Source organism: Panthera onca, chromosome B1, assembly GCF_046562875.1.
Source record: "Panthera onca isolate mPanOnc1 chromosome B1, mPanOnc1 haplotype 2, whole genome shotgun sequence".
Classification (NCBI taxonomy): Eukaryota; Metazoa; Chordata; class Mammalia; order Carnivora; family Felidae; genus Panthera; species Panthera onca.
In genome coordinates, this window is record NC_138342.1 from 134,544,873 (window position 1) to 134,565,976 (window position 21,104).

Genomic DNA, 21,104 nt, shown 5'->3' on the forward strand with positions numbered 1-21,104 from the left:
TTTTGCCCTTGTTCTTTAACTAAATGCATTGCTTTGGAGTACCAGACTTTGTCCAGGATAAGAGAAGGTCAGAGAAGTCTTCTCCCAGGAGGTAACATTGGGTTGAAATTCCTTGTGCTTGTAGCATTAATAAGACAAATGATATGATAGTGGAAAGAGCTTTCCTAGCAGAGGAAACAGAATATATAAAGCCCTGAGGTGATGGAAAGAAGCCCTTTTGTGCACAAAATTACTGAAAAACAGGGCCGACGAGGCTCCAGTGTAAAGAGTGGTAAAAGCCTGGAGAAGCTTGCAAGATCATTGGACTTCTCAGCATAAATTAAGGATTTTGTCTCTTAACGCTGGAAGCAATGGGAAGCCACCAAAACAGTTTAATTAGGCAAATACGCTAATGATTTGAATGTTTGTCTATAGCCCAGGTATTTCATGCTTTCCATTGATGTGACACTTTTCTTAAAAATAAAAATTACGTTTTCATACCTAAGTGCTAGGACTACCACATGACCATTTTACCAAATTCAACTCTCTTTAGCTGATATACAGGTCAGTGAAAAGTCACATTGATTCAGTAATATCCCAAACTGACGTGAGCATTACCAAAATGACCACTTGTTCCATGATGTGTGTGTCTCACCATTGATTTTTGACTTAGATTTGTGGAGAAATATTAGCTTCTCTGATGCTTTGCTGCCTCGAGCTGGAAATAATAATGTTCATTGGAACTAAATTATAAGCATTTCAAGATTCTTAAGATGGGAATATTATTTTATAGATTCATATAAGAATTCTTTTATATACTTATTCATATTTTTTAAATGCATGTACTACTATAAATTTGCGTGTCAGTGTGTGAATATAAAATCTCAGATGTTGGTTTCAGCTGTTTAAGGGTGTAATGAAAAAATAGCTTTTGTAGGAAGAAAACTATGGCTTATTATGGATTCATACATGTTTTTAGTTTTATATTTCTTAAGATCTTGTGATCTTATTTCCACTATTGACAAAACTGAGGTAATTATGTCTGTTTAGTTATTGACTTCTTGAAAGAAGTGATGATAAAGCACTAAAATGTATTGTTACCTTTTTCTGAGAGAAATAGTCACTGTTGTGATAATTATATCTTGTCAAATATGACTCTTCATAGAATATCAAAAAACATAGTAGATAAAATTCTATTGTTTTTCTCATTTGGGCCATAACATCAATAATTTTACATTTATGTTATTTGCATTTATTAAATAATGGTTTCTTTATCTTTGTTAGGTTATTACCATTGGAAAACATGTTAAAGGTTACCATTATATCATTGCAAATCTGGTAGGTGAATTAATTGATATTTATTATTTTAATAGAGATGTTTATTAATTATAAAATAGTTGTGAATGATCAGCATTTATCAGTGGTATTTTTAAAAACGTGTTGTGATTCTATTAATCAATTAGAAATGATATTTTTCTGAATTTGTTATGTTTTGGATTTATTTCCTATTTTACATTTTCTAATCAATCTCCTATTATAAATTATGTAAGAAATTAGAGAACGATATTTGACAAGTTTATAAATTGTCTTAAAAAGCATATTTAGTTATGGAAAAGTTTCAAAAATACATAAAGCTTAATTATTCAAATTTCCTCTTGGTTTTCATTGTCATGGTGTTTTATACATTTTTCCTTTCATTCATTCCTTTAAAGTTTTTAGTATATATAGTATTTGAAATAAATGCCCATTTGTGAGAATTTCTCAGTGAAAAATTAAAGCTGGAAATGTCAAGAATATTAATACATTATATATTATTTATTTCTGATTATCTACTTACTATGTAAGCAACACAATGAAATTGAATTCCTATAGCTGATGACTTTTTCATTGGGATTTCTGTCAGATTATGATTATACTGAATATCCAAATGGTTAATTGTATCTCTCTCTTAAATATAATCAAAGCCCTTTAGAATTATCATTAGACATTTTTTTTTTCAAAATAGTTTTTAGATCAGCAGTAAAATGATCTTATGCCTTTATCACTGCAAAGGTTTATGTTCTTTAAAGAGGTATGATCTTCCTTGATGAGAATACCACCTTCCCCAACCTCTGAAAAATAGTGGGAAAAGGAGGGAAAAAATAAGAGCTTATTCTAAATAGCATAATAAGGCTTGGGAAAGTTTTCATATCTACATAAGTGTAGATTTATTTCATGGTTTCTGGAATATCAGATTATTGTACCAGAAGACATTATTGTTGGTAATCATGGAGAAAAAACAAACAAACAAACAAACACCTCACAACTGATAAATACTGTTTTCACTAAAAGGTGGCCACAGTGATTTAAAATATTAAATCTCAAACTTACATGCTACTGCTAGAAGTTGGTTGTTCAGGTAAAAATTCTGTTTGCCCGTGAAATGGCTAACTACAATAAAATTCATCAGAACTTACCCATTAATGTGTTATTACAGATCCTAAGTGACTTCCCACCTGAGCAGCGAGGGTTAAAATAGATACAACTCTGTATTCACTCTTTTCAGAACTACATTCTGTGCAGGGAACAGCCTGGACAGTTAGTCCCCTGTGTGAATTGTGCCATTTGATGAACAACACAGAGCCACATTGAAAGCCGTGATCTTTAAAAATGTCCAGATGGAGAAGATTATATTGGAACATTGAGAAATAATGACAGAAGGTGGCTCATCAATTTGAGAGTTGATATCTGATTCTATGAAAAAGGAAAGAAACGTACGAATGACCAAAGTAAAAAGATTTAAAAAAAAAAAAAATCAAAAAACAAGTTCATGCTGCTGTCATGCTTCTAGGGAGAAAAGTGCCTAATACTTTATCTGAATTCAAATTGTGTTCCTCCTTTTCTGAATACTTGGTATCTTCACCATATGGAACTTCTAATGAATCAGTAAATTCAAAGAATCTGAGAAAAGCTGTGGTTTCTGAGAACTAGAAGACATTTGAAAATTCCACTGACATTTCAAATTGAAGAATGCCATTCAGAGTGGAAGCGCTTTGGTCTTCCAAAATCTTGATTGGAAATGTCCCCTTTTTCCTCTCCAGTGTGTGTTGAGAGTTAAAGGTGGTGGTTACAAAAGATAGTAAAGCCCTTTAGATACCACTGTTGATTAATCTCCTCAGGAATTGGTAAATGCTTGATTAAGCTCCCAAACACAGGTTGTCATTAAGTTCTTGATACAGCACTTAAGAGGATGATTTGTGCATAATGTGACCAAGAAGTGGGCGTAAAGGGATCTAGTTTTCATTTCCTCAATCCATAGATATGGACAAAACGTGCTGCAACCAAACCATCCCTCCCAGACTATCTGCCTTACGGTGAAGCACATTCATCAGGGAGCCTCCCCCATGCACATAGAAATTCCAATAAAGTTTTTTTAGTGTCTTACTCTTAAATAGCCGAATAGAATTAGGCATTTGTGAAAAGTCTGGGCCATGAAGGATATAATATAAAACAAACAAATAAACGAATGAATAAATAAATAAATAAATAAATAAATAAATAAATAAATAAAAGTAAAATAAACAAAAACAGGGCAGGCAGATAACACAAGACAAATGTTTAAAGTTATAATGGATATCTGCAGAGAAATAAAATATATTTTATCCAAAAAGAAGAGAAAGAGTGCATTATGAAAAAGAAAAAAAGAAAAAAAAAACCCTCAGAGAATAAGAAAGAGCTAAGGGAAGCTAATTTTTTTTTTTCCTAAAGTTACAAGTAAAATTATGTGACTTTGAAGATAAGCTTAAGAAAAGTCTTTACGATTATGTAACAAAATGACAATACCATATGAAATGCAGGGGAACCTGTAAAGGGACTTAGACATTTACTCTAAAAGTTGCAATGTGGTAATAATAGGCATTCTGGAAAGACACAGTAGTGAAAACGGGGTAAGAAATTGTCAAAGAACATTCAGAAACATTCCCAGTACTGGATGACACAAATGTGCCCCTTGAGTACAGAAAGCAATGAAAGAAAAGAGACTTCCTTTCATATTTCAAAGAAGATGTCATCATGACATTTCAGGGAAAGATAGATCTTAAAGATTTTGGACAGGTGGGAGGTGGAGGCAGAGAGGGGTACAAAGGAGGTCAAATTTTTGTATTTATTACAAAAAATAATTAGGAATAATGACATTGTATTTTTCAATAGAAACAATAGAAGTCAGAGGAACAATGTCCTCAGATTATGAAAGTTTGAACTTAAAATTCTGTACTTAGCCAAAATACTAATCAAGTGTCAGAGCAAAATAAAGATATTTTGAGACATTCAGTGTCTCAAAAAACTTACCTCCAGTGTGTCTCAGGAAGCTATTGAGGGCTCTGAAAGAAGGGAATAAAACATGAAAGAATAGTAATCAAGGCAGCCAGATTCGGAACTAGTCAGAAACATGGTGAAGGGACACTCCAGGGTATTGTTGCAGAGAAGACGGAAAGAGGAGCCAGTTCAGATCACAGCGTTTAAGAAGTTCTCCTGTAAATTAAATATTCAGAAAAAAAAAAAAAAAAAAGAGAGAAGCAGATTACTTGATATGTTTGAATATGTTATTTAGAAAAGGAAAGATTTACTTGTATAAACGTGAAAAGTTCCCATGGAGCAACTGGAAAAAACTAAAGATAGGTATACAGAAAACTATAGTAAGTAGTGAAAACTGTAGTAGTGAAAAACTGAAGCAATTATTAATGTGAGAATGAAATACCTTTCATGAAGGAAAATGCAGCCTCAGCACATTATCTGGCTTTGCTCTGAATAACAGAATTGCAAATATGAAAAGCATGAACGTGAAATGGATGAGGAGGTAAAAGTGAATGAATTGCATGCTCATCTGACATAAGCAAAAATTCAATAAAAAGTATCTAAAATGGATAAATTAAGAAAGCATATGTGGGGACGCCTGGGTGGCTCAGTCGGTCAAGCCTCCGACTTTGGCTCAGGTCACGATCTCATGGTTTGTGGGCTCGAGCCCTGCGTCAGACTCTGTGCTGACAGCTCAGAGCCTGGAGCCTGCTTCAGATTTGGTCTCCCTCTCTTCCTGCCCCTCTTCGTGCTCTGTCTCTATCTCTCTCTCATAAAAAAAAAAAAAAAAAAAAAAAAAAATTATAATTAAAGAAAAAAAAAGAGAGCATATGTGTCATGCAGAAATATGGAGATAAATATATGAAAAACAAAAATTATTGAAATTGATTGTTTTGAAGCAGCTTAATTGAAACAGGGTTGGGCAGAGCAGAGAATCTGCAGCTTTTGTTATATATTTTTTTGCACTGTTTGCATTATTTTGATAAAAAGAAAAACAAAAGAATAAAAAAAACCAAAAGAATAACAAAGTAATTATCCTTCTTTACACAAATATATTAAAATATACTTTCTTAATATCAATAACAAAGACAAGATTCTCCTATATTTTGGATTCAGGGATAATTTCAATCCTTATGCACAATAATAAGGAGTAAATGTATGAGGTGAAAAAGTTAATTGTGATTTAAAATTGTGATTTCATCTTGTGATTTCATCTTTGAGAGAATACTCTCAAATTGAGATAGAATTCATGACAGCACAAAATTTGAAATCAATGGAAATACCACATAATAATAGTTTTAGTAATGACTGAATTCATTCTAATAATGCAAGAGATTGATTTTTAAAATTTAAAACATTTTATAAAAAATTAACTTACATACTTAATATGAAATTGTTTGACTGTTCTCAAATAATGACTAGTCATTTAGTACCCTCCATGCTTATTTTAAAGGTGTCTTATCACCTGAGAGAATGACCAATTTTAATAGGAATAACTTGCTCACAATGGTGTAGCTCCCAGAGAACTAGCTTTATGTTATTAAGTATCTGTAACCATGTGGTAGTGCTCTGTTGTAGAATCAATAAATAAAACCCGTCCTTATCCATGGAAGATTTCTCAATAAAATGGAGAACTTTTATGTGAGTACAGCCAATAAACATTCATTGATTAAGGACCTACTGTGATTACAAGATGATAGTAGGTATTGGTGCCGAGTACTGACTGATAGATGCATGAATCATTTCCTATGAGCTTTTGATCTTGTGTGCTCTTTGACATTTGTAAAACCTCAATGTATAGGTTATTTTGTAAATGTTCTCTTTGATTCCTAATGGAAAGCCTGACATGTGTTCTGTGTCTAGGGCTTTACTGATGGAGACCTATTAAAAATTCAGTTTGGAGGGGCAAACGTCTCTGGATTTCAGATAGTGGACTATGATGATTCCCTGGTATCTAAATTTATAGAAAGATGGTCAACGCTGGAAGAAAAAGAATACCCTGGAGCACACACGACTACAATTAAGGTATGTATCTACCTACCGATATGTACATCTACCTCTGTGTCTATGTATTTATATATCTGTATCTGTATCTGTATCTGTATCTGTATCTGTATCTGTATCTGTATCTGTCTATATCTAACTGCTAGCAAGTAGCCTGTTCTCTGCAACACCCTAGGAAGATAAAAATCTGTTTGTTTTAGTACTTATAAAAAATGCAATGCTTCATGCAACCAAACAGAGAATCTTTGAATTCTAAATGCAGTGCACTGTTCTGTTGGGAGCACTACCCGGATTCATCTTTTATTCTCCCCATGGAGACTTTACTTGTTTATTCAGTGTATTTTATTATGTGTCCACCTGCATACATATATTTACCTCCAAATATTAAATGTCTCTGCTGTTGATAGGAAGGTTTGTTTGTTGTTGTTGTTGTTGTTGTTTTTCTTTTTTGGTCACCTTATTGAGAGCAGAGACAAGAGTGGATCAAAGAAAGAGTAAGTGGAATGAGATGATCACATTCTTTATGCAACTAGATTTTTGAAAATTAAGAGCTTCAGAACATAATGCAAAGTAGTTCAAAGGCGTAATGATTTTGTTTGCTTGTTTGTATATTATTAAGCAGATTGTGTATCAACCAGTCAGGGACAGTATTATTTCATTTGCTCTCACAGTTATGTTTATACATCAGAGAGAGGTTTTCTTGTTTTCTGCACATAATGGAAAAAAAAAAAAAAACCAGATGTGGATGTTTGGCTTTAAATTTGGGTCTGGCTGTGAGACTGGTCCTAGGTAAGGATTGAAGTTCTCTACTTTGGGGTATATAAATGGATCCTGTTAATTTTAAGTTAAATTCCAGACAGCATCTCATAGAATGTTAAAGAATAACCCAGAGTTCATTTTTTTTTTTTCTCAAAACTGTGCGGCTTCTTGTTTAGTGACTTTGACTCATACTCCACATTCACACTGCTTATAACAATATTGTGGGCTTGTGGGAGTGCCATCATGTAGCAAGGCTGATGAGAAGGAAAATGGACACCTAGTCATTTTGTTGATGTCAGGGTACATCTACACCTGTGCTCAGTAACAGTCTGACTGCTGACCCTTGTTCTGTGGAATTGCAGGTTTCTACCCATCCCAAGATGGTGCCTTTTTAGCTGTCAGATGAACATTGCATGTGGCATTCATCCCCAAATAGAACTAACAAGCTCCTTTTGAATACTCTGGTAGTCATCATGTTCCTCCACTGCTGCCTATCGTGAGAAGGATGAGAGCAGAATGAGATGATTATTGTCCCAAGGAAGTTGTATCATTGTGGAAGTTCATGGGTCATGCATCAAAATACAAGGCAAACTTGGGGTATGAGACATCTTTGGCAATGCATTCTATTAACAATTTTGCCAGAGTCTAGCTCCAGATTTTGCTCTGTTGGAAGCTTGCTCCCTTCCTGCTGTAGCATTTCCCCCTGTAGTGCCTTTCTTTCAGCTGCTTCTGCCAAGTTTCAGAGAGATCGTGATGGCCCTTCGGTGTGCAAACAGCATACATAGGGTTATAAGTTTAAAAAAATGTAGGTTCTGATTCAGTGTTTGACCCCAGTTAAAGATTCAACACCATTTACAAAGACAGCACAGCTTTGGAAACAAAGGCTTCCATAGGAGACACATTTTTTACAGCCTTTGAAGCTTGATAAAAATTAGTCTGTGCAACCAAATGGCTTTGGGTAGGAGTTCATCTCAACACAGACATTTTGCTCATTTACTAAAGCACCAGGGACTGAATTAAAGAAAAAAAAAAAAGCTCTTTGATAATCTGTAATCTAATGGAGGAGACTAACATGTCAATAAGCAAATACGATAAGGGATGGTGCATATAAAATATGCCATTTCCCTGCATACGATTAGGGCAATATGGGGGAAGGGATGTGAAGGAGGGCTCTCCGAAGATGGGGCATCTGAGCAGGGGTGTGCCTGGAGAAAAGGGTATGCCTGTGTGAAGGAGCCTGCATACAGACTCAGAAGTGACACAAGGGCATGTCTGAGTCAGGAAACTGTACTTGTTTGTTTCTTTGTTTGTTTGTTTTTCCACTGTAGGAATTTAAAATATTTGGATTGGGTGGGAGAGGGACAAATTGTGGGAGTTGTCAAGAGATAAGCCTCTTCAACTGTCAACAGACGTAAAAGGTAGGGATTAGAAAACAGGGCTTTCAAGATTTTTTCTGCTTCCATGGGCAGAAGAAAGGAAGAAAGGCCATATAGGGCATGATATAGCATTTTCTAATATAAACAAGTAGCATATTTTCAATATATGATCTCTTTAAGGAAGGAGAGTAAAAATATTTCCCAATGAGATTATTTATTTTTATGTTGTCTTTGGGTCATTGTACCAGGTACATTGCCTGATCATTTAAATCACATTTTATTATTACTACAATAAAAATTTACATTATAGGCATAAAAATCTGCAAAAATGCAATTCATTACATAAAATTCTCACTATGGCTAGGCTTTGGAAATAATATAAATTATTGCAAATTATAAGAGTATTAAGTAAATCATTGTTTTAAAGTCTTAGTCTTCTCCAAAAGTTCATGAAGCTTCCATAGTTTCTTAATTAAAATCATTCTTATTTGATGAATAAAAGTAAAATATAAATGTTTCAATATCAACACATGTCAATAACTATGAAATATAAATTACAAATGTTAAATTTCTTCATTCTTATATTCTGTACAAAAAATAACTCTAGAGTCATGGCACTGAGATTTTAAATCTGGCTCACCAATCCACTGATTTCAGGCAACATTCATTCATTTATTCATTTATCAATTCATTTATCCACTCAATACTTCTTTATTGAGTTTTTACTCTGCAGACTGGCACTGTTCTAGGTGTTAGAAATGACAAAGTTCTAGTCTTCGGGGATTTATAGTCTTCAGACTAGAAACCAGCAATTGCCTTTTAGCAAGGATGGAAATTGTCTTAATGACATCCCAAAGTCAATATATTCTAAACTAAACTTTTGATTTCCCACTGCTGCTCCCTCTTCAGCACCTGCAAACTTCCTTCAACAATCTTTCTACCTCATGTGATGACAACTCCATGTTTTCAGTTGTTACTTGACCAAGAACTTGGAAATGGCCTTGACTCCTCTCTTTTCCCTGCAGTCCACATCCAATCGTTCAGGAAATCCTATAGGCTCTGCTGTACTTCTTAACCCCTGTTCTGCAGCCACCCTAAATCAATCACCATCGTCTCTCTGCGAGGATTATTGCAATGGTCTCCTAGACTGGTTTCCCTGATTTCACATTTGCCCTTATCTTTCATGTTTGTGGTCCTTTTAAAACATAAATTAACATCATGTCACTGTGCTGCTTTAAGCCCTCCAATAGCCCTCTGTTTCACATGGGGTAAAAAGCCAAAGTTATCTCTTTGAGGCCCTAAATACTCTGTCTCCCAGTCACAAGTGACTCATCTCTTGGCATTCTCCCCCTTGCTCATGCAGCTTCAGCTACATTAGCCTTTTTGGTGTTTCTTAAGCATGGAAGGCACTTAGGGTCTTTGTGCTGGCTATTTCCTATTCTGGACTGTTCTCCCCTAAATATCTGCATGGCTAAGCCTACATCACTTTTCAGATCTTTGTTCAAATGCTATCTTCTCAAGGAAGGAAGTGGCAGGCTTTCTCTTTAAAATTGCAATCTTGGGGCACCTGGGTGGCTCAGTCAGTTAAACATCATACTCTTAATTTCAGCTCAGGTCATGATCTCACAGTCATAAGATAGAGCACCACATCAGGCTCCCTGTTGAGCATGGAAACTGCGTGGGATTCTCTCTCTCTGCCCCTCCCCTGCTCATCTCCCTTTCTCTCTCAAAAATAAATAAATAAACATTTAAGAAATAAATAAGTAAAATTGGAATCTCTCCATCCATCAGGGTATGTCCATTGCTAGCTTTCCCTGCTCTAGTTTTTGTCATGATTACCTTCTAGTATACTGCTTTCATAATTAATATATTCATTACATTGTTCATTGTCTGTCTACTCCAACTTGAAAGTAAGGCCACGGGGGCAGGGATTTCTTTGTTGTTTGTTTACTGATATATTCCAAGCTCCTAGAATGAGGCCTGGCACATAGCTATTTAATAAAGGCTTTAGAGGATATCAAAGATACTGTAGTAGTACCCATAATAAGTTGGTCTCCTCCAAGGTCTGAAGTAAGAAAAGGCTTTTTTGAGGAAGGAGTAGTGAATTCAAAACTTGAAAGGATGGTAAGGATTAAGAGAGAAAGGACAGTGGCTCCCCATAGAGAAATAGGATATGTAAGGTTCCAGGGCACAGAAAATGTAAATATTTCCATAAGGCCAGAGTTTGGACAGAGGTGTTTTGAGGGAATTCAGACAAATACTTCTTTAGAAATATGTGTTAGCCAGGGGTGCCTGGTGCCTGAGTAGCTCAGTCAGTTGAGCGTCCTACTTCGGCTCATGTCATGATCTCACAGTTCGTGGGTTCAAGACCTGTATTAGGGTCTGTGCTGACAGTGCAGAGCCTTCTTGGAATTCTCTCTCTCTCTCTCTCTCTCTCTCTCTCTCTGTCTTTCTCTCTGCCCCTCCCCCACTCATACTTTCTCTTTTTCTCAAAATAAATAAATAAACTTAAAAAATAAAAGAGAAATATGTATGATCTAGATTTTGTGTGCCCTGTAGATTTACGAAGGAATTTTTTATCCTATTCAGAGAGCAATAGGGAACAACCAGAGGAGAATGAATATCATGTTTTGATACAAGAAGATTACTGACTACACTACCTGGGTGACAACAAGTTGTAGCCTGTGTATGTGATGGTCCGGTAAGCTTTTAGGAAGATATCACAAACAATCCAGGGAATTCTGAAATGTGGTCGTAGCATAAAGATGGAGGGAAATCAATGGACTTGTTACAATTGGCAATTCTTTCAGATCTTCTTATTTGCAAAATAAATGATTATTGCAAGACTCATGATGATTCTTCTATTATATAGGAATATAAATTCAGTTGAGAGATATTTGTGGGTTAAAAACAAGACTCTGAAAGGCAGTGTGTATCTTTTGTATCTTACTGGCCCCAAATCTCATACACTAGTTTTCACACAGTAGACACATAGATATTTATTGAAATGAAGACTAATGAAATGAAAAATATAAACTCTGAAAATAACAAATCACTAAGAAAGGAAAAAAAGTAGTTATCATTGTTATGAAATTTGGTTAAAATTTCTGCTCTGGCATTTGTTATGTCCCTTATTCAGCCCTGGCAGAAAAGTAGTGTTACTTTATTGGTGAAATGTAGAATGACTGTAGTCATCAGACATGAAGCTTCTCGATTTAAATGGGACAATTCAAGTGAGCATTTTGCTTTCCATAAAAAACGTTCCAGAAGAGGCAGATAATGAAGATGATTTGCCACTATCTCAAAAATAATTTATAAATACTTCTATTTTTAGATAGGTTTTCAGTATTTTCAGTGTCTTCAACAACTTGCCAGATTACAACTACCCATTCTATCTTGTCACATCGACAATTTGAACCTTAGTTCAATTTTTGTGTCCGTAATATTCTGCTGATGTTAAGGAATTCAACAATAATACGTGACTGACATTTTTGTGGCACTTTAAATAATGACTTTCCCACCAGAATCTCATTTTACTCAGGAAACGACTGAAAGCACAGACCCAAACTTTTTTAATTGCTGTCCTAAGAGAGTTATTAGGCCTGTCTGAAAATAGCATCATCTTTTTCAGTTTTGTAATTAGCACCGTGCATTATATAGAACCCTGGTGACTTAATAGAATTAATTCTGCTTCTTGAACATTTTAACTGACCAAAACCACTGCTAACACGTCAGTGTCCCCTACTCCTACTATTATTTTGCCACACAACATCCTAGAGGTTTGACATGTTTAGTTCCTTATATTGTAGGTTTAATTGATTTTTTTTGTCTTTTTATTTTATTTTAGTTATTTTTTTTAATATAATTTATTGTCAAGTTAGCTAACATACAGTGTATACACTGTGCTCTTGGTTTTGGGGGTGGATTCCCGTGATTCATCACTTACATAACAACACCCAGTGCTCATCCCAGCAAGTGCCTCCTCAATACCCATCACCCATTTTCCCCTCTCCACTGTCCTCCCATGGACCCTCAGTTTGTTCTCTGTATTTAGGAGTCTCTTACGGTTTGCCTCCCTCTCTGTTTGAAACTATTTTTTCCCCTTCTCTTCCCCCATGGTATTCTGTTAATGTTTACAGCAGTGCTTTCAACAATAGCCAAATTATGGAAAGAGCCTAAATGTCCATCAACTGATGAATGGATAAAGAAGATGTGATACACACACACACACACACACACACACACACACACACACAATGGAATGTATGCAATTGGCAAAGAGAAAGAATGAAATCATGCCATTTGCAGCAATCTGGATGAAACTGGAAGGTATTATGCTGAGTGAAATAAGTCAGTCAGAGGACAGATATTATATGTTTTCACTCATATGTGGATCTTGAGAAACTTAACAGAAGACCATGGGGGAAGGGAAGAGGGGGAATATAGTTACAATTAGAGAGGGAGGGAGGCAAACACAAGAGACTCTTAAATGCAGAGAACAAACTGAGGGTGGATGTGGGGGTGGGGGAGAGGGGAAAATGGGTGAAGGACATTGAGGAGGGCACTTGGGATGAGTAGTGGATGTTATATGTAAGCCAATTTGACAATAAATTATATTTAAAAAAAGTTTCTCAAGTTCCACATATGAGCGAAAACATATGATATCTGTCTTTCTCTGACTGACTTATTTCACTTACCATAATACCCTCCAGTTCCGTCCACGTTGTTGCGAGTGGCAGGATTTCATTCTTTCTCATTGCCAAGTAGTATTCCATTGTGTGTGTGTGTATATATATATATATATCTCACATCTTCTTTATCCATTCATCAGATGATGGACATTTGGGCTCTTTCCATAATTTGGCTATTGTTGAAAGCACTGCTGTAAACATTGGGGTACATGTGCCCCTATGAATCAGCACTCCTATATCCTTTGGATAAATTCCTAGTAGTGCTATTGCTGGGTCGTAGGGTAGTTCTATTTTTAATTTTTTAAGGAACCTCCACACTTTTCCAGAGGGGCTGCACCAGTTTGCATTTCCACCAACAGTGCAAGAGGGTTCCCATTTCTCCACATCCTCGCCAGGATCTGTCGTTTCCTGAGTTCTTAATTTTAGCCACTCTGACCAGTATGAGGTGGTATCTCAGTGTGGTTTTGATTTGTATTTCCCTGATGAGGAGTGATGATGAGTATCTTTTCATGTTAGCCATGTTCAGTTAGCCATTTGAGTTGTCTTCTTTGGAAAAGTATCTATTCATGCCTTCTGCCCATTTCTTCACTGGATTATTTTTCAGGTGTTGAGTGTGGTAAGTTCTTTATAGATTTTGGATACTAACCCTTTATCTGATATGTCATTTGCAAATATCTTCTCACATTCTGTCAGTTGCCTTTTAGTTTTGCTAATTGTTTCCTTTGCTGTGCAGAAGCTTTTTATTTTGATGAGGTCCCAGTAGTTCATTTTTGCTTTTATTTCCCCTGCTTTCAGAGATGTGTCAAGCAAGAAATTGCTGCGGCTGAGGTCAAAGAGGTTGTTGACTGTTTTCTCCCCAAGGTTTTGATGGTTTCCTTTCTCACATTTAGGTCTTTCACCCATTTTGAGTTTATTTTTGTGTGTTGTGTAAGAAAGTTGTCCAGTTTTATTCTTCTGCATGTTGCTATCCAGAGACTGTTTTTTTTGTTTGTTTGTTTTTGTTTTTGCTTTTTTGTTTTTTTCCATAGAATGCTTTTCTGCTTTGTCAAAGATTAGTTGGCCATACATGTCTGGGTCCAATTCTGTGTTCTCTATTCTATTCCATTGGTCTCTGTGTCTGTTTTTTGCCAATACTATACTGTCTTGATCATTGCAGCTTTGTAGTAGAGGCTAAAGTCTGGGATTGTGCTGCATCCCACTTTGGTTTCCTTATTCAACATTACTTTGGCTATTTAGGGTCTTTTGTGGTTCCATACAAATTTTAGGATTGTTTGTTCTAGCTTTGAGAGGAATGCCGTTGCAATTTTGATTGAGATTGCATTGAATGTGTAGATTGCTTTGGGTAGTATTGACATTTTAACAATATCTCTTCTTCCAATCCATGAGCATGGAATGTTTTTCAATTTCTTTTCTTTTTTTTTTTTTTAACGTTTATTTATTTTTGAGACAGAGAGAGACAGAGCATGAACAGGGGAGGGGCAGAGAGAGAGGGAGACACAGAATCCGAAACAGGCTCCAGGCTCTGAGCTGTCAGCACAGAGCCCGATGCGGGGCTCGAACTCACGGACCGCGAGATCGTGACCTGAGCCAAAGTCGGCCGCTTAACCGACTGAGCCACCCAGGCGCCCCTGTTTTTCAATTTCTTTGTGTCTTCTCCAATTTCTTTCATAAGTTTTCTATAGTTTTTAGCATACAGTTCTTTTACATCTTTGGTTAGGTTTATTCCTAAGTATTTTATAGTTCCTGGTGCAATTGTAAATAGGATCAATTTCTTGATTTTTCTTTCTGTTGCTTCATTATTGGTATATAGAAATGCAACCCATTTCTCTATATTGATTTTATGTCCTGTGACTTTGCTGAACTCATGTGCCATTTCTAGCAGCTTTTTGGTGGTCTTTTGAGTTTTCCATGTAGATTATCATGTCATCTATGAAAAGTGAAAGTTTGACTTCTTTGCCAATTTGGATGCCTTTTATTTCATTTTGTTGTCTGATTGCTGAGGCTAAGACTTCCCCAAAGCCAGCAGAAGAAGAGAATTAATAAAGATTAGGGCAGAAATAAACAATATAGAATCCAAAAAAAAAAAAAAAACAGTTGAACAGAACAATGAATCTTAAAGCTGTTTTTTTCTGAAAAAATAAACAAAATTGATAACCCCCTAGCCAGACTTCTCAAAAAGAAAAGAGAGAGAACCCAAATAGATAAAATCATAAGTGAAAGAGGAGAGATCACAACCCACACAACAGAAATACAAACAATTATTAGAGAATACTATGAAAAATTGTATGCCAACAAACTGGACAACCTGGAAGAAATGGACAAATTCCTAGACACCCACACACTACCAAAACTCAAACAGAAAGAAATAGAAAATTTGAACAGACCCATAACCAGCAAAGAAATTGAGTGAGTTATCAAAAATCTCCCAACAAATAAGAGTCCTGGGCCAGATGGCCTCCCAGGGGAATTCTACCAGACATTTAAAGCAGAGTTAATACCAATCTTCCTCAAGCTGTTCCAAAAAATAGAAATGGAAGGAAAGCTTCCGGACTCATTCTATGAAGCCAGTATTACCTTGATTCCCAAACCAGTCAGAGACCCCACTAAAAAGGAGAATTACAGGCCAATATCACTGATGAACATGGATGCAAAAATTCTCAACAAGATACTAGCAAGTTGAATTCAACAGTATATTAAAAGAATTATTCACCATGATCAAGTGGGACTCATTCCTGGGCTGCAGGGCTGGTTCAGTATTTGCGAATCAATCAATGTGATACATCACATTAATAGAAGAAAGGATAAGAACCATATGATCCTGACAATAGATGCAGAAAAAGGATTTGACAAAATACAGCATCTTTTTTAATAAAAACCCTCAATAAATTTGGGATAGAAGGACATACCTTAACATCATAAAAGCCATATATGAAAAGCCTACAGTTAATATCATCCTCAATGGAGAAAAACTGAGAGCTTGCTGAGATCAGGAACACAATAGGGATGTCTACTCTCACCACTATTGATTAATTGATTTTTAAAATTTATTAATTTACTTTAATTTTTGAGAGAGACAGAGACAGTGTGAGCGGGGGAGGAGTGGAGAAAGAGAGAGAGAATCCTAAGCAGGCTCTGTGCTATCAGCACAGAACCCGATTTGGATCTGGAACTCAGGAAGCCATGAGATCATGGCCTGAGGCAAAACAAGAGCCAGAGGTTTAACTGACTGAACCATCCAGGCACCACTTTATAGTCTGTGGTTTAAAAAGTGTGTATATGGCTGAAATAAGCCCTTAAATTAAAAATTTGATATGGATATTTTATAAAAAGTGATTGAAAAATAATGCATTGCACTATTCAAATGTAAATTATGGCATTAAATCATATTACTTTGTAAATGTATATTACAGGATTAAAAAGGCACTACTACTATATAATAATAAGTCTCAATATCTGGGTTCATCTCATTTCCACATTCCTTCATCTATAAAGGGAATAAATTTAGGTGATCTCAGCTCAGATTCCTCTAATGCCATGATTATGTGAAGTGCTGATTAGGCATTCAGTAAAACATACATGAACAGTTCTAATTTTTGCTGAATCCGTGCCACCTCAAATGGTTCCTTTGTCTCTCAAAAATTGTAGTGACTTGCAAGCAGTCATCTCCGAACTCCAGAAATTGAAATCAAATCCTAAATAACCTTGGAACATACCTGTTTTCTTCTTACTGGATTATAAAAGATAAGGAACTTTCACGTTGTTAGAAGATTCCTAGAAAGTGGGGAGACTCAGGGAGGAATTTATGCAACCAACAAAGTAAGAGATCTGCGTCTTAGTCTCTTCCAACTGATGGGTGAATCAAAACCAGCTTTTTTTTCCATCTTGATGAACCTAATTAGTTTTACCTGAAAATTTGGGTTCTTAAGTGAATGCAAAGTTTTAGAAGATTAAAAGTATTGGTCGTTAAGCAAGACTTTCAGTCAGAGTCAGTAGCCCGACTGGATAATATAGGTAAAAAATATGTAGTTTTTTAATGTATTCCTTTCACATGAAAAATCTTTCTTCATGGTGGACTAAAAATTATTTTTATTATTCAGGAAGAATAATAAGGGATGTTAATTTTGATTTCTTACCAATGGAGTTGGCTTTTTCACCCACGGAAATGTGATACAGCCAGTGTGCTTACTAAAGATGTTGATTATTTTTAAATTTTGTAATTAAGATTTAACTTTTTTAGAGCAGTTTAAGGTTCACACTAAAATTGAGCAGAAAATGCCGAGAATTTCCATATACCTCTGCCCCCAGACCTGCATAGCCAACTCCAATATCAAGTTCACTCACCAGAGTGATTCATTTGTTAGAATTGATGACCCTGCTTTGATATATCATAGTTGCTCATAGTCCATAGTTTACATTATGGTTCATCTTAGTGTGTACATTCTGTGGGTTGGCACAAATGTGTAATAACATGCTTCCATCATTATAGTTTCATGGTGAATATTTTCACTGCTCTGAAAATCTTCTGTGCTCTATTTATCTCTCCTCCCACTCCTGGCAAACACTGATCTTTCACTGTCTCCATAGTTTTGCCTTTTCTAGAATGTCATATAGTTGGATTCATACAGTATACTGCCTTTTTAGATTGCCTTTTTTCACTTAGTAATGTACATCCAAGTTTCTTCCATGTCTTTTTATGGCTTGATAGCTCACTCATTTTTAGCACTGATAATATTCCATTGTCTGCATGTACCACAATTTATTCATCCAAACATTTACCGAAGGATATCCTGGTGGCTTCAAATTTTGGCAATTATGAATAAAGCTACCATGAATATCTATGCACTGGTTTTTGAGTGGAAATATGGTTTAGACTTCTTTGGGTAAATACCAAGTAGTGCAATAGCTGGATCATATGGTACGAGTATGTTTAGTTTTGTAAGAGACTGGTAAACTGTCTCCCAACGTGGCTGTACCATTTTGCGTTCTCACCAGCAACAAATGAGCGTTCCTGCTGCTTCACTGATGCTGAGTTTCTGTGATGATATCATAACTTTATGCAGTAAAGTTTCAAAGGGCACGTGTTCAACAAGTTTTACACAGCCTTATCACAGACAGCTCTGGAAAAGTCCAGAGTGCAATTAAATTTGAAATTAATGCAAATGAATAAACTTAAGTTTATAATATATCTCCTAATACTGTTCATTTTTTTATGGCTCTAGGTGATTCTTGGTCATTGCCCAGAATATATAAACAAATAAAAAGACTTTCTCAAGTTTTTCTTATAGGTTTACTTATTTTTCTTAGAGCTCATCATTTTTGACCATTTTGATAAATTTGTAAAATGAAGAAATTGAGAGGTATATTATAAAATTCTTTAGGGAAATATCATTTGGTGTATAATAACTTTAATCAAATAAGGGATGCCACTTAAAAATGAGTATATAAATTTTTTCAGGCCATAAAACTTTTAACAGCCCAAAGTATGTTACACAAGACATTATTTTTATGGAAAATAATTGGTGTTAAGGAAATTTTTTAAATGGTAATTTATTTGGACAATGAATGTTCTTCAGACAAAGCTAAACTGGGATTGTCACTGCAGGATTTCTCAGGGCTTTTAATACGCCAACGTGAGAATAATTTTCTGAACTTCTTGAACCACAGACTCTTTTGTAGATTAGGATAGTGGTTTTCAAAACATCAAAACAAGCTAGTTTCATACCTGGACAGATAGTAATACAAGGAAAAAAGAAAGCAAACACACTGGCTAATAACTTGTATTTTTTAGCACATTTTATAATTCACCTGGCTTCTCATTTCCTATAACTCTACTCATTTGATGTGGTGTTTGCCAAACAAGGGGACCCACTGTCCCAGTATGCTTGGTACTGAGGAGTTTCCTGGGATTGCAGACTTTCTGCTTAAAATGGGGATACTATGACCAAACCAGGCTGGTTGAGCACCGTCATTGGAGCAACATCATTTCTCCAGAAACACAGAGATCTGAATTCAAACTCCACCTGCCTCATTTGTGACCCTGGGAAAAATATAACATGTTAACTTGAAATATTCATCTCTAAAACTGAAATAAAAATATTTGTGGCATCGACTTTTTAAAAAGGACTTGCTAGGAAACCACTCAGCTCAGGTTTGGCATGTAGAGAACTAGGTCGACATGAATTCTTTCTCCCTCATGAGCTTTTCCAATACTACTATGACATAAGAGAGACGTTGCTTTCCTTATTTCATTGGTAAGAAACCTTGGACACTCTTACTTTTCTTAACTTGCCCAAGACAACTGAGTAGTAAATGATAACATCAGGACTTAGGCTCTGTCTTCTGATGGTCCATTCAATGCTTTCTAAACTATATACAATCCAATTTCAAATGTCAAGGAAAATTTCAAAAATGACCATTTACAGCAAGGTTTCTAACACTTTCATTATACCCAAAGCCCAGTACTTTTTCTTGGAATAATTGTTTTGTTTGTTTTAGCACAGTGCAGATAACATGTTTAGGAGGAGGTGCTATCATAATAATGACCCATAAAATGTTATATTATAGCCTATTTATCCTTTTTGTATGTTCATTGAATTCTAATGTACATAGAACTTCTTTTTATTCCCTCTTTTTCGACTGTCAGAAAACCGTTTTCTGGTCCCAGTGATTATGGTAATGTATTATTGAATAATGTCTGATGACTGTTGGGCATAACAAACATGTTTAAAATGTGTATTTCATTTTATATTTGAAAAATAAGTCTCAATAAATCTAATTTAAAATGGAATAAAAAGTGCATTTGGAAAATGGACCATAAAAACGTTTCCCAGATTTCTTCTTTAAAGTGTGGATATGATGCAATTGTGATATGAGTGCTGCAAGACATAATGGCCCCCACTGAATTATAAATTTCCAACTCAGCTGAGGGATTTCACAGAACATAAACACCGGGGCAGAGATGATGCATTTGTTTTCAAGGAAGGAGATAGTTACATTGGCATCATGTTCCCTTCAAATTAATTTGCACCTAGTTTAGTGAATGGTAGAATAAAACTGAAATATCTAACAATCCAATCAAAAATATGAATATATTTGTTTAGAAAAATAAACGAGCCACATATGTGGCACATAAACAAAAAGGAACTCTGGAGACAGTGTCTGTTTATTTTCTCTCAGTCCAGAATTGTGTTTCTATGATTGTGACTTTTAATTAAGAATGATAATAGGCTGGAGACTTGATTAAATTTGAACATTTGAAAAAGGTTGAAAGGATTTTCTCTTCTTAGTATGCTCATGCTCTGAATCATAATTGTAACATGCTGCACAGACATAAATGCTTTTAGTTCATTCAACCTAATATTATTTTTTAATGTAGTTCACCAACATCTATAGACCTCTAAAGCATTTAGCAGATGACTTTATAGATTTCTCATAGTAATGTGAACAAGCTGACTCAAAGAAGATTTTGGCTTTTAACTATTATCGTAACTTTTTAATAGACGTTGCAATACTTCTGTTTTTACACATCCGATTTATTCAATTTAGCTCTGTTTCCTATTCAGTGACCTAGACTTTATTTTAAGAATCATACTGTCAATGAACTAACTGATGTAGAAGAAGGCAAAAAAATCATTTTTTTTTCCTCTAGGAGAATAGAAACAAACATATATGTATGCCAGATAAATTCTGGTGTGTTATCTTATTTCTCCAGGTCTTTGCTTAAGTAGATATGATATAAAACAGTGCCTTTGATATAATACAGGTTTTCTTAAGAGTCCATGAATATTCTAGAACACTTGGAAAAGAAATATAATAATATGTTTCCTATTATTATAATCATTTTGTTTATTTTTCTTTCCCTTATTTGTTGAAGGTATATTACTATTTTTTAATCAGTCTCATTTATCAATGAAGAAGGGTTTTTAAAAAATTTAGTTGTAGTAATATTTTCACTAATTTTATA

The 21,104-nt window shown here is 35.1% G+C and overlaps 1 protein-coding gene across 3 annotated transcripts in view; it reads left to right on the forward strand.

The window, feature by feature from the left end:
* The window catches only part of GRIA2 (glutamate ionotropic receptor AMPA type subunit 2), a 157,697-nt gene that overhangs the window by 97,999 nt on the left and 38,594 nt on the right, over positions 1-21,104 (forward strand). For all 3 annotated transcript variants that reach the window (XM_060653906.3, XM_060653904.3, XM_060653903.3), the window contains exons 5-6: positions 1,264-1,317; positions 6,175-6,336. In XM_060653906.3, coding sequence (XP_060509889.1) covers positions 1,264-1,317; positions 6,175-6,336 — 216 coding nt within the window. The remainder of the gene's footprint in view (positions 1-1,263; positions 1,318-6,174; positions 6,337-21,104) is intronic.